The sequence below is a fragment of the Dama dama genome, chromosome 26, assembly GCF_033118175.1.
Source record: "Dama dama isolate Ldn47 chromosome 26, ASM3311817v1, whole genome shotgun sequence".
Taxonomy (NCBI): Eukaryota; Metazoa; Chordata; class Mammalia; order Artiodactyla; family Cervidae; genus Dama; species Dama dama.
Window position 1 is genome coordinate 38,823,735 of NC_083706.1, and position 15,349 is coordinate 38,839,083.

A 15,349-nucleotide genomic window follows, 5' to 3' on the forward strand; every position below is an offset into this window, starting at 1 on the left:
GATTATCCTTCAAATGCTATTTGGTCCATAGGTCCATAGCAAAGCTTTTACATTTTTTTTCTTTTTTTGTAAAAAGAGTGAAATGGGATATTTCTTTTTCCTAAACCAGCATGCGTGGGAGTTTAAGCACACTTCAATCTGTAATAATCTGGCAGTGATTTTCAAGATGAAGATGGTTTTATTTTTCATTTTTCTGCCTTATTGTATTAGCAAGAATTTTAAGGACAGTGTTCAATGATATTGGTGACAGCAGGTGGCTTTTTCTTGTTAATAATTATAATAGTACTGCTTCTAGAGTTTTATTGTTAGCATAAGGGAGGATGTTGATTTAAGATAAGAGTTTTTCCCCTTAAGAATTGTTTGTCAATTATGAAAGTTAAAGAATCCACCTGCATTGCAGGAGACATGGGTTTAGTCCATGAGTCGGGAAGATCCTCTGGAGAAGGGAATGGCAACCCACTCCAGTATTCTTGCCTGGAAAATCCCTTGGACAGAGGAGCCTGGTGGGCTACAGTCCATGGGATCCCAAAGTTTTGGATACGACTGAGCAACTAACACTTTTATGGAAGTTGCATTTTAATTTAATACCTTTATAACATTTTTAGATGACTGTGATTTTTCACCTTCTCCCTGTGGATTTAATCTGTGACATTAATAGATTTCCTAACACTAAGTTTTGGAGTTTTTTTGGTGGAGAAGACAGGAGAAAACAGAACAATGGGAAGAGAAGTAATGATCCAGAGGCATAAGTGAAAAAAATTTTGTGGAGTTAAAATATCTGTGTCAGGAGTTAGTCCGTTCAGCCTAACTAGTAGAATTAGAAATACCTTAATGAGCTGTGTTGTAACACTGTCAGCTCAGAATGAACTCAAAAAATTTAATGCTTATCTGACACTAAGCCCGCACCAGTCTCAATCTTTAAGACTGTTGGAAAGCTGTGAAGTTAAATGTGTCTTAAATGTGTAAGAGTTACTGCTAAAATAGAAAATATATAGTATTAAAACCATTAGAGAAGGAAATAAAGAAAATAAATAGGGGTCAGGAAAAGAGATAAAATGTTTAGGAAAAAAGATGTTTAAGGAAAAAAAATTGGTTCAACTAAATCAGTAATCAGAATCATTTAGTATTCAACTAAGTCAACTACTGAAATTTGGGGGTTTTGAGACTGGATTTAAAAACAGCAAAATATAGCCGTTAAACTGTTTATAAAAGATAAACCTAAAACATAATTACACAAAATTTGAAAGTAAATGGAAGGAAAAAGGGAAAAAAAGCACAGATCATGCAACAAAGGTTACAATGTTTATAGAAATACCACTAGCAAAAATAAAAACTTTATTCCAGGAATAAAAGAAAAGTTTTAACAAATGGAAAGCTTCACACTAAGGAATACTCAAGTTTTAAAATGCCACTCATCTCCATGTCTATAAATTCAGTACTGTTTGAATCAGAATTTTAGCAGTGTTGCTCATTGGACTTAGGGTGATCTGCAGTACATTTGGAAAAAAGAAAGTCTCAGAGCAACCAAGACAGTTTTGAAAAAGAAATAATGAGATAATGGGATTTATTTATTAAATATCAAAAATCATAAAAGTAAAGATTACAATGGTTCAGTAATTACAAGGGGAAAACAGATGAATCAAAACACAGTAAATGGACTCCAGAAATTTGTATGTGAAGAGAAAGAAAGATACACACATGCTTGATATATGACAAAGGTGTCATTGCAAAAAAAAAGGGTGCTGCAGTAAGCAAAAGAGATGCTGTGATGGCTTTTATCTAAATGGGGAAAAGTGGTCCCTACTTCATGACTAAAATAAATTGCATGCCAGTTAAAAACCTAAATGCAAAATGAACAAAGAAAATGTAAAACTTGAAAGAGAATGACAGGAAATATCTGTAAGACCTGAGCAAGGTGTCCTTAAATAGCATAAATAAAAAACACAAGCTAAAAATGAAAGGATTAGAAGTTCTGTACAACACACTTACCATAAAGTTAAAAGTCAAACCTCATTCACCAGGTACTGATGGATAAGAACGGGAAATTCAGAACAATTTGTACAGTACTCTTTTTTTAAAACAATGACTCCCTCCCCACTCCAAATTCATGTTGTCTTGTGTGTATTTTATGAACATGGAGCAAAAATATGGAACAATATGCTGTTCCAGGCTATTACTATGACTTACGGAGAGAGTACATTTTAGAGAAGATGAACATAATAAAAAACTATTAAATGATTTGAGATAAGTACATAAATGTACAAATAGAGTAGTATTTATGCACGTGTGTATGCAGATATATATATTTATATAATATTTATGCACTTTTGTGTGTGTATGTATATATATAGAGAAAGAAACTTCTTCAGTAATCAAGCCATAGATTGGAAGATATTTAGAGTATGCCCTTTACTGTTTAAGTAATCTAATATAGAAATGGAAAAGTATAGTTAACAGTTGCACATGAGTTGTTCATTCACTAAGTTGTATCCAACTTTTGCTTCCCCAAGGACTACGGCATGCCATGCTTTCCTGTCCTTCACTATCTCCCAGAGTTTCCTAAAAGTCTTGTCCATTGAGTTGGTGATGCCATCCAGCCATCTCATCCTCTGTCACCTCCTTCTCCTCCTGCCCTCAATCTTTCCCAGCATCAGGGTCTTCTCCAATGAGCCGGTTCTTCTCATGAGTACCAGATAGCTTTTGTTTATCATACCGTTTGTTATATAATAATACTTTCACACCTTCATTCCTAAAGGTGAGTAATACTATTAAAAACAGAACTATAAGAAACCCAGAAACCCTCCATACAACAAGGAACAGTTTTTTTCAGATGTTGTTTGTTATTTCTGTAGTTGACATATACTGTTTTCTATTTGATAGTCACTGTTTTACTTACTGATGCTCAGTTTTTTGACATCCATTGATGATGTTAAGATCTCATTTCACAGGAAGGGTTATTAATAGCATGATTTATTTGGACATATTTCCAAGTTCTTAAATGTTTTGTAAAAATTGAGATGTAATTGATAAAGAATATAGTAAATCAATACAAATGTAAAGTGACCTTCAAAGATCTCTGAGGCTTATTTTTCAAAACTTTTATTACATTTTACTTCTGTGTTACAGATATGATGAAGATTTTTTTTAAAGTAGCTGTGACAGTTTATCAGAAAAGATACGTGGGACTACAAATAGAAAAGAAGTCCTTTGGACAGAGTTATAAATTGCTTTCAGCTGACTCTGCTGTTTCGAGAATATTTGAACATTTCCATGTTCATTAATGCACACTTAAATTTTCATCTAATAACAGGACAGTATAAGGGACAACTGATTTAAGAGAAATCAAATAACATTTGCTTTTTTATTTTCTTTTGCATCAATTCACTTGATAAACAATGGTTAAGATTCTGACTCATGCAAATACTATAATAAATTCTGGAGAGCCATGGAAGTTATAATTGTCTAAGGGAGATGGAATACCTAATTACAATGCAGTGGAAAATGTGATATAAATGTAGTGAAATTTTCTTATGAAATTATAAAGATTAAAATTAACCAGAAAAGGGGTGTATCATCATGTTTGGGGAATTTTAGATAAAGCATTACAAAGGAGCCCATATGAACAGATTTGTAGGGTTATTAGGAATTTTCTACAGTGACAGAGGGGAAAGGGAATTTCCATTATGTTCAGATGTTCTGATTTATAAAGCAATTTCACATGTTTCAGGAACTATATCTTGTTAGACATTGTTAGGTGTATAGTCCATAGAGGATAATTTTGGGAAGATGAACAGTCTACTTCCTGAAAAGCCATGTATGCAATTATAAGAAAGTTATTTTCAACCTTTTTCCAACTTTTAAATCATTAAATGAATAATGTTGTCTGAACAAGATATGTTATTAAGTAGGTATCTTTTAGTCACTTTATACTATCGTATAGATAAGTAGCTGATTAGGTACATCTCTTTGCTGTATTAGCCAGGGTTCAGCATAGGAACAGAAAGCACTGTAGATATTTTTAGCATAAAGGAATTTAAGGATATAACTGTTTATAATATGTTTGAAAGTGTGCTGACACTGTTAAGTTTTAGAACTTACTGTTACTGCCGTACAACTGCCTCTTGCCATGTAAATCTCAGGTATGTTGTTTATGTCCCCGTTTCTTGGCCATGGGGCATATGGGATCTTTGCTCCCCGCTCAGGGATCGAACCTGCACCCTCCGTGTTGGAAGGCAAAGTGTCAACCACTGGACCAGCAGGGAAGTCCCCTGGTCTCTGCCACTCTTAACCCTCTTAGTGCCTCTTAGACCTCAGGTTTCCATGAACATTCTTGTCAGCAGAAACAGCAGCAGAAAAGTGGTCTTCGCCTCACTTCTACCCACAAATCTTACGCACATTCAGTTAGTAGAAACATAATATCATCTAGAATTCCAGCTGCAGGACAGTCTGGCAAATATAAGTTTTAGCTTTCTAGCATTTCAAAGACAAGAAGGCCCATAGGAGGATATGAAGAGGATGCTGAGTAGCAGTTGACCAAATCCAGACTATAACCTCCTTTCTCGGACATTTATACCACAAAGTGTCAGTAAATATTGCCTAAGAAGCATCATGGTAGAAGATAGGAAGCCATTAGAGTCTTTCAAGCAAGATAATGGTGTCTGTGACCTCTCTTTGCTTTGAAAAGATAACTCTTGGGGCAGCTTGGAATTGATTTAACAGTCAGTGGTAATGGTTTAAATTAGGCCCAGGCCACAAGGCTAGAGAAAGAGTAAGTCAAGAATATCTGATTGTTTTGTTAACTAACTTAATAAATTCTCACAACTTTTTATAGTTCATTTGTCCATTTAATGAATATTTGCTGAGTATTAGGTGCATGACAGTGTATTATTTGCAAAGACTGTAAAAGTGATGACATATTTCTTGTCATGTTGGGCTGATGGAATGGTGGTCTAAGCATGTAGAGGAGCTTATTGGCTCATATTTCTTTCTATGGATTAAATTGTAAAGTTGTAATTATCTGTGTCTTATGCCCTTCTTTATGGGTGGTTAATTTCAATATAGGAGGCTGTGTGTGTTCTCCTGTTAAAGAAAACTGGTAATAGTAAATCTTCCTTACAGTGCTTATTGACTACATAGTATTTGACAGATTGCTGCTAAGGATAGTGAATAGAATATTTGTATCACTCCCTAACAGTTAACATATTGCACATTTTTTTAAAGTTCTTCAAGCAAATATAAAAATTGTTGTGTTCCCAGTAATGCTTTGTGTACATTAAATATATCTATGTGTAAGTTCAGTATAGGGAGTTAGAATACAGCTCCATTTAGTGACACACTGCAGGAATTCAACTTTATTATCTGTGTATTTCTAATGTATTAGTTTCATTCACACTTTTTATTTTTTTGGCTCAACTTGTTCATTTTAAAGTTTATTTTCAGCCTCAAGTTAATATGCCATTCTTATATAACCTTATTAGTGTTTACTGAGTTTTAATGTTTTCCATGTAGTCTCAACTATATGTATTATTATAAATTGTTTTTGGTATAACCTTTTCCCTTAATAATGTCAGCACATAAACTTAACTTGGTCTCCTGGTATTAGTAAAAATTGAAGTCACTGTCATTTATTATGATCTTTATCACCTGAAAATAAAAAACCTTTATGATAAAAGTACATGAAAAGCAATAGTTATGAATTTGATTTTAATCACAGATAATGTTTTAGCTTCATGATAAATACACTTAACATTCCTAAAAAGTTTTCCTGAGGCCTTTTTAACATAAATCTAGAGCTTTAAGAATTGGTTTGCCCATGTTTTACGACTTCATTTTCAACTAAAAATTTTAGTTGTATAGATTATATTATGTAATAGACCAATTATCTATTCCTGCGTATCAAAACATCCCAAAATTTAAGAGCCTGAAATAATGATTATTTTGTTTGCGTACCATCTCTGCATCAGCCACTTGTGTTGGTCTTAGCAGGAGTCGTTTTCTCCTGCAGTCGATGTACCACACTCATGTGGTTGCTCTACTGACTTGAGTGATCTAGGCTTGCCTTATTCACATGTCTGATGGTTGATGCTTGCTATGGACTGGGCCATTGTCTCCAAAAGTTTCTTCTGGATTTAATCACATGGCATCTGGGTTCCAAAAGTGTAAGGAAGAGGGAAGCCCTAATGTGCAAGTGCTTTTCCATCTCCACTTGTGGCACAACAGCTAATGTTCCATTGCTCACTGCAAGTCACATTACCAATCCTAGCGTTAGTGTTGGGGAGGCTATGCAAGAGAGAGCGAATGGTGGGTGGAGATGAGATCTTCTGGAGCTATCACTGTCGTATTTTCCATATGTGATATTTGGTTCATTGTTGAAACCTTATTTCCAGCATTTTTCACGTCTTTGATCTGAACTCTTTTGAAATGATTGTTCAGTCCCCTTTGTTTCATGACTACTTTTACTGAAAAAAATTAGATTTCCATCATGGATTGCTTTCTTCAGTCCAGTCACTCAGTCGTGTCCAACTCTTTGCAACTCCATGGACTGCACCACGCCACGCTTCCCTATCCATCACCAACTCCTGGCAGTTGCTCAAACTCATGTGCATCGAATCGGTGATGCCATCCAGTCATCTCATCCTCTGTCATCCACTTCTCCTCCCCCTTCAATCTTTCCCAGCATCAGGGTCTTTTCCAGTGAGTCCTTTCTTCACTTCAGGTGGCCAAAGTATTGGAGCTTCAGCATCAGTCCTTCCAGTGAATATTCAGGACTGATTTCCTTTAGAATGGATTCCTTTTGGATCTCCTTGCAGTCCACAGGACTCTCAAGAGTCTTCTCCAACACCACAGTTCAAAAGCATCAATTTTTTAGCACTCAACTTTCTTCATGGTCCAGTGCTCACATCCATACATGACTACTGGAAAAACCATAGCTTTGACTAGATGGACCTTTGTTGGCAAAGTAATGTCTCTGCTTTTTAATATACTCTATCTAGGTTGGTCATAGCTTTCCTTCCAAGGAGTGAGCGTCTTTTAATTTCATGACTGCAGTCAACCATCTGCAGTGATTTTGGAGCCCAAGAAAATAAAGTCTGTCACTGTTTCCACTGTTTCCCCATCTATTATTTCCCATGAAGTGATGGGACCAGATGCCATGATCTTAGTTTTCTGAATGTTGAGCTTTAAGCCAACTTTTTCACTCTCCTTTCACTTTCATCAAGAGGCTCTTTAGTTCCTCTTCTCTTTCTGCCATAAGGGTGGTGTCGTCTGCATATCTGAGGTTATTGATGTTTCTCCTGGCAATCTTGATTCCAGTTTGTGCTTCATCCAGCCCAGCATTTTGCATGATGTACTCAGCATATTATATAAGCAGGGTGACAACAAACAGTGTTGATGTACTCCTTTTCCTGTTTGGAACCAGTCTGTTGTTCCATGTCCAGTTCTAACTGTTGCTTCTTGACCTGCATACAGATTTCTAGGAGGCAGGTAAGGTGGTCTGGTATTCCCATCTCTTTCACAATTTTCCACAGTTTATTGTGATCCACACAGTTGAGGGCTTTGGTGTAGTCTGTAAAGCAGAAGTAGATGTTTTTCTGAAATTTCCTTGCTTTTTCGATGATCCAGTGGGTGTTGGCAGTTTGATCTCTTGTTCCCCTGCCTTTTCTAAATCCAGCTTGAACATCTGGAAGTTCATGTTGAAGCCTGGCTTGGAGAATTTTGAGGTTTACTTTGCTAGTGTGCGAGATGAGTATAATTGTGCAGTAGTTAGCATTCTTTGGCATTGCCTTTCTTTGGGATTGGAATGAAAACTGACCTTTTTCATTGCTTTCTTAGATTCATTAAATAACAAAAATCTCTCTCTAAATGTACATATCAGACAAGTACATAATATGTGTGTATAGTTTTCAGTATGCCAATACATGTTATTCTTAAGTAACCAATTAATATAATTTTTCACCAATTTAATTATTTGAAAAAAAGCTTCCTTAGCTATATATCTTAATTTCCAGCAGAGAAGACTAAGATTCTTACTTTGTAACAAGGAAATAAGGTCATGTTTGTATAACAAATTTAAAGGACACTAGCCCCAAACCAGGCTTCAGCAATATGTGAACTGTTAACTTCAAGATGTTCAAGCTGGTTTTAGAAAAGGCAGAGGAACCAGAGATCAAATTGCCAACATCTGTTGGATCGTTGAAAAAACAAGAGAGTTACAGAAAAACATCTATTTCTGTTATGTTGACTATGCCAAAGCATTTGATTGTGTGAATCACAATAAACTATGGAAAATTCTGAAAGAGATGGGAATACCAGACCACCTGACCTGCCTCTTGAGAAACCTGTATGCAGGTCAGGAAGCAACATTTAGACCTGGACATGGAACAACAGACTGGTTCCAAATAGGAAAAGGAGTATGTTAAGGCTGTATATTGTCACCCTGCTTATTTAACTTATATGCAGAGTACATCATGAGAAACGCTGGGCTGGAAGAAGCACAAGCTGGAATCAAGATTGCTGGGAGAAATATCAATAACCTCAGATATGCAGGTGACACCACTCTTATGGCAGAAAGTGAAGAGGAACTAAAGAGCCTCTTGATGAAAGTGGAGGAGGAGAGTGAAAAAGTTGGCTTAAAGCTGAACATTCAGAAAACTAAGATCATGGCATCTGGTCCCATCACTTCACGGCAAATAGATGGGGAAACAGTGTCAGACTTTATTTTGGGGGGCTCCAAAATCACTGCAGATAGTGGCTGCAGCCATGAAATTAAAAGACGTTTGCTCCTTGGAAGGAAAGTTATGACCAACCTAGACAGCATATTAAAAAGCAGAGACATTACTTTGCCAACAAAGGTCCGTCTAGTCAAATCTATGGTTTTTCCGGTAGTCATGTGTGGATATGAGAGTTGGACCATAGAGAAAGTTGAGCGCTGAAGAATTGATGCTTTTGAACTGTGGTGTTGGAGAAGACTCTTGAGAGTCCCTTGAACTGCAAGGAGATCCAACCAGTCCATCCTAAAGGAGATCAGTCCTGGGTGTTCATTGGAAGGACTGATGCTGAAGTTGAAACTCCAATACTTTGGCCACCTCATACGAAGAGCTGACTCATTGGAAAAGACCCTGATGCTGGGAAAGATTGAGGGCAGGAGGAGAAGGGGACAACAGAGGATGAGATGGCTGGATGGCATCACCGACTCGATAGACATGAGTTTGAGTAAACTCCGGGAGTTGGTGATGGACAGAGGCCTAGCATGCTGCGATTCATGGGGTTGCAAGGAGTTGGACACGACTGAGCGACTGAACTGAACTGAACTGAACTGAGCTCATTATAGTAAGTCAAGTCTAGTTTGTGTTAACCACCAACTTCATATTTTGGTAACCTACTGATTAAATTGCCCCAAATTTTAGAATCTTGCATTTCTTCGTAAAGCATGTTGATTGACTTGCTTCATTTTAGTAGTGCATTTCAGGGAACCTTAATTTCTTTTGGCCTTTCCCTAAAGCACTGGCCTGGTATTGTTTTGTTTGATTACAACATGGAATTTTATTTTTCTCATTATATTCCTAATCCAACATGTTCGTGAAAATTTGCTAGTTAAGACATTATCAAGTTAATTGTGATTTTAAAAAATTTGACTTTCCCCCTTCTCAATTGACTTAACTAATCATGGTAGTTTTGGAACAGAGTAAGTTTTAAATTTGGTGGGGCATTGTACAAATATATATACCCTTATGGTTCATATTGTTTTTAAGTATACAAGACTCATTCCAGGGATAATATTAAAGTCTTTGTGCCAGATCAGTAAGTAAACATTTTAAGTTCCTTCATAAAATGTTAAGCATTAAGTAGGATAAAGATTAAAAGATAAAGATGCTTAAAATTTCCCAGCAATGTAAGTTGGTTTTATGGTTGACTGGAGGAAAAAAAAACCTTACTATGGTAACTAATATTGAAAAAGTGAGTCTAGGGAAAAACTCTAGATTTTTTTCTGAACAGTAAAGAATTTGTTCTGACTTCATTTCTTTAAATATTTGAGAAACACCTGTAGTATGGTGTTGCTGTGGTAGGAACAGAAAACATTGTATCATATATCCAAAATCTCTACCCTTAAGGAGATAAGTTTAAACTTTGTAAACATATTACTTAAATGATGTTGTTAGTATTAAAATCAAAGGTGGATCATGTAATTGTATTAAGCCAGTAACTACTTTTTTGAAGAGTAATGGAAAATGGCAAAAAAGTACAGATCAGGAAGTTGGATATTTCTGTTTTTGTTTTTTTTTTTAAAGTCCAACTTATGATTTTGGCTTATTTATTTTGAAATTATTTTTGAATTTTCAGAATGTTTCGGCTGTACTCATGTTTCACTTTAGGGCACATTTCACATGAGATAGTTTATGATATTAAACGCATTGTTCATTTTGTACATGGCATGCTATTCGTGTGATTTATTTTCTTCATGTTGTTAAAATTTGCCTATACCTTCTAATTAGTAGAGTAGCATTTAGTTTTTCATAATAATTAGCTAACATTTATTGAGCACTTACGTATGTCAAGGCCCCATTTTAAGCATCTCCTGTGCTTTGTCTATTTGATCCTCAGTCACTGAGGCTCTGCTGCTTAGAAACTGAAGCTCTGAGAGATTGAATGGGTTCCTGAAGGTCATGCTAGTGAGTGTTGGAGCTGGAAGTTAAATCAAGGCAGTTTAACTCCAGAGCTTGTTGCCTAAGTAGTAGAGTGACAATCTTGTTTTCATAATTCCTAAAACCACACAGCTCTGAAAAAAATTTTTATAAAGCTTGATTTAGGTATAATGGACATATAGTAAACTGCACACATTTAAAGTGTTCAGTTTGATAAGTTTTGACACATATGTGTACCCATGAAACTGTCACCATAATCAAGATAATGAACCTGCCCATCATCTCAGAATGTTTCCTGTGGTAATCCCTCCCGTCTTCTGTTGCTGGTCCCTACCCCACAATTCCAGGCAAGCTCTGACTTGTTTTCTGTTACAGTAGATTAGTTTGTATTTTTCTATTGCATATACATTGTATGCAGAACCATGTAATATATCTTTTTTGTCTGGTTTTCCCTCATCTTCAGTACTTTGAGATTAATTGGTATTGTTGCATATATGGTTTATTTTTATTTACTACTGAATAATATTCTAAGTACATAACACATAAAATACTATTCTAAGTATATACGTTTGTTCATTTACCTGTTGAAGGACCTTTGGTTTATTTCCACTTTAGGGCTCTTGCAAAGTCGCTCTGAACGTTTGTGTACAGGTCTTGTGTAGACCTGTACATACGCTTCCTTTCTTCTGATTTAAATACCTAGGAATGGCATGGGCAGTTCATATGGTGGGTGTACATTTAGCTTTTTAAGAAACCACCCGTGATTATAGGTAATAACACTGTGTTATATATTTGAACTTTTTGGAGAGAGTAGGTACTAAACGTCCGCATCACAGAAAAAAATTTTTTACTATACCTGTACCTATGGATGATAACTAGATTTATTGTGGTAATCATTGCATAATATATACATATGTTGAAGTGTTATGTTGTACACCCAAAACTACTTTTATATGATGATTATGTCTCAAGTAAACGCAATTGCCAGAAATTATTCCTCAAAAATAATCAGTGCGTTCACCAGATGTTAGCGCATAAAGAAGCTGCCTGCCAGAGCAGGATATGTAAGAGACATGGGTTCAATCCCTCGGTCAGGAAGATCCCCTGGAGAAGGGCATGGCAACCCCACTCCAGTGTTCTTTCCCGGAGAATCCCATGAACAGAGAAGCCTGGCAGACTACAGTCTATGGTGTCGCAAAGAATCAGACACGACTAAATGACTTAGCACCCACATACTACCATACTCAGGAATATCCTCTGGAGAAGGAAATGGCAACCCACTCCAGTATTCTTGCCTGGAAAGTCCCTTGGACGGAGGAGCCTAGTGGGCTACACCCTGTGGGGTCACAAAGAGTCGGACACGACTGAGCAACTAACACACCACCATACTAGGTAATACACAAAATACTCATTATGTACCTTTCTAAAATGTGGAAAATTCTGAACCCTATGTAGTCCTAAGTTTTTGTAAAAGTACTGTGGACTTACTGCCTGTGGAGTAAGGTGTGTCTGCTTAGTTGCTCAGTCATGTACGACTCTTGGAAACACCATGGACTGGAATCCACCAGGGTCCTCTGTTCATGGGATTCTCCAGGCAAGAATACTGGAGTGGGTTGCTATACCCTCCTCCAGGGGACCTCTCCAACCCAGGGATCAAACCTGGGTCTCCAACATTGCAGGCAGATTCTTTACTATCTGAGCCACCAGGGAAGCCCAAAAAGTAATAAGACGCTGTGTTTTTTTGATTCAGTAGTCATTTCTTTGCTTTGTTCAATTAACACATAAATCCTTTGGAAAGATGACATGCTGTCATATAAAACACTTAACAAAAAATTTAGATGATGAATCTTAAGTAATTACCTATTACCTTTGGGAAATAGTGAGACCATGAATTGCATGTATTTGAAGTGTTTTCATCTTGAAGTTTCAGTGTGATGAAATTATGTTAATAGGAATAACAAATGTTTGGTATGTTACATCTTGTCTAATGCTTAGTGTCAGTTCAGCAGTGATTATCTTCATTGTATATTATTTGAAGGGCTATTCCATTAAAATCTTAAATAGTATATTTTGAAAGACACAACACATTGTCTGAAAAAAATGAGTTTATATGGTTTCATAACATAAAAGGACAAGGTAGGTTCCATTCTTTACCTTGTAATCAATTGAGCTTATATAGAAAATGTTTGAAATTGTTTGAATGATTATAAACTTTAATTCATGCCTATAAATTTTTATAATGTGTCAACGAAGATCATCGGAAAGAGATCGTTTGAACATATTCCAATGTCATTATCTAAGCCTGAGTACAGAGGATCTTTGCCCTCCAGAGGCTTACAAGTCAGTGAGAAAGGTAGACTTTTATAAGGCAAGCCAGATAGAAATACAAAAGTATTGGGATATCAATTTGAATGAAGGTAGTATTTTAACTGGATCTTGAGCAGAAGAAAATTGTGAGCAGGAGGAGCATTTTGCATGGAAGGAATAGTCAGCACAGGTTTTGAGATGGATTCGTGTGTTTAATAACTTCTGAGGAATATGATAGTGCCCAGAAGTGATGAGTGTTAGACTCAGTTTGTGGCTTCACAGATTCAGTTTCTGATGTGCCTGAAGTAACACAGTGGATTTGAAATAGCCAGATATGAAACACATACTAATGTCAAACTCATCTTTTCTCTGTTATGCTATTTATTTCTGTAGTGACTTATATTTGACATTAACATAGAATTAGCATAATTGAATATTAACTGCAGTGAGGTAAATATGATGGTTGTATCTTTTTTGTTTCCTAAATTGTATATATCAGTATTACTTCTCTGACACAGTTAATAAAATTTACCAGATATTTTTCTCATTTCCTTTGGATATATTTTGTTTTGCAGGGTTACATTTTGCCATCTGCCTTTCCAGAGTAAGTGGCTCTATGTGGGCACTGAACGAGGTAACATACATATTGTCAACGTGGAGTCCTTCACACTCTCAGGCTACGTCATTATGTGGAATAAAGCCATTGAATTGTGAGTTTGAGCAAATATTGCATATCTGTTTCTACTCTGTAGGCCTCAGTTCAGCTGCATTCTTACCTGTATGACTTCTTTTTCTCTGAGTAAATATTAATGGAGCTTTTTTTTCTAAGCATAATGCAACTTTTCTTATTTTTGATATGAACTGTAGAATTGAATGACATACCCCAATTGGAGGCTAGAACTGAGTAAAATAAAGATAGCAGTCATTTACTGAAATGTTTTCAACCCTTGTAGATATATCTTGATTTTCTAGTCATTATTTCTGTTGTAATGAATGTGTTGTATGCAATTTTTGGTTGAGAAAAAAAAATCTTAACTTTTTTTCTTTCAGGTCATCTAAATCTCACCCAGGGCCTGTTGTCCATATAAGTGATAATCCAATGGATGAAGGAAAGGTAGATTGTTTCAAATAAATATATTTATTATTTAAATGCATGAATTCCAGTATTTTTTAAGTATTCAAACTATTCTGGAATCACACTTACTCTGCAAATTTGAGATTGCTAACAAAGGTTGTATATCATATAAACAATTTCTTATTTATAGATTATAAGGAACAAGTGAAAGAATTAAAATCACTTACATTTTAAAGAAGAAAACCCTAAAACAAGTAAAATTTAATAAATACAATTAAAGCTTATTAACTTGTTTTTTGCTTATTTGTAATAATTCCCCCGATTCTCTTGATAATCCAGAGAAAACCTATTTTCTTCTGATTTTGAATTCTTTCTTATACTTTGTAGTTATACAATTTTTATAATACTTATCACATAACACCTCTCTCTCCTAAATTTTTCTTCATAAAAATCTCAGGTTAATCAGTTCACTTCACTCACTCAGTCATGTCCAACTGTTTGCAACCCCATGGACTGCAGCATGCCAGGCTTACCTGTCCATCACCAACTCTTGGTGCTTGCTCAAGCTCATGTCCATCGAGTCAGTGATGCCATCCAACCATCTCATCCTCTTTCGTCCCCTTCTCCTCCTGCCTCCAATCTTTCCCAGCATCAGAGTCTTTTCCAGTGAGTCAGTTCTTTGCATCAGATGGCCAAAGTATTGGAGTTTCAGCTTCAACATCAGTCCTTCCAATGAATATTCAGGACTGATCTCCTTTCTGATGGACTGGTTGGATCTCCTTGCAGTTCAAGGGATTCTCAAGAGTCTTCTCCAACGTCACAATCCAAAAGCATCAATTCTTCAGCACTCAACTTTCTCTATGGTCCAACTTTCACATCCATACATTACTACTGGAAAAACCATAGCTTTGGCTAGACGGACTTTTGTTGGTGAAGTAATGTCTCTGCTTTTTTATATGCTGTCTAGGTTTGTCATAGCTTTTCTTCCAAGGAGTGAGTGTCTTTTAATTTCATGGCTGTAGTCACTATCTGCAGTGATTTTGGAGCCCCCCAAAATAAAGTCTCTCACTGTTTTCCCCATCTATTTGCCGTGAAGTGATGGGACCAGATACCATGATCTAAGTTTTTTGAATGTTGAGTTTTAAGCCAACTTTTTCATTCTCCTCTTTTCACTTTCATCAAGAGGCTCTTGAGTTCCTCTTCCTTTCTACCATAAAGGTGGTGTCATCTGCATATCTGAGGTTATTGATATTTCTCCCGGTAATCTTGATTCCAGCTTCATCCAGCCAGGCATTTTGCATGATGTACTCTGCATATAAGTTAAATA

General features: G+C 36.1%; 1 protein-coding gene across 6 annotated transcripts in view; it reads left to right on the top strand.

The window, feature by feature from the left end:
* STXBP5 (syntaxin binding protein 5) overlaps positions 1–15,349 on the top strand; it is a 158,249-nt gene that overhangs the window by 33,750 nt on the left and 109,150 nt on the right. For all 6 annotated transcript variants that reach the window (XM_061130157.1, XM_061130156.1, XM_061130158.1 and 3 more), the window contains 2 exons: positions 13,523–13,657; positions 13,998–14,061. In XM_061130157.1, coding sequence (XP_060986140.1) covers positions 13,523–13,657; positions 13,998–14,061 — 199 coding nt within the window. The remainder of the gene's footprint in view (positions 1–13,522; positions 13,658–13,997; positions 14,062–15,349) is intronic.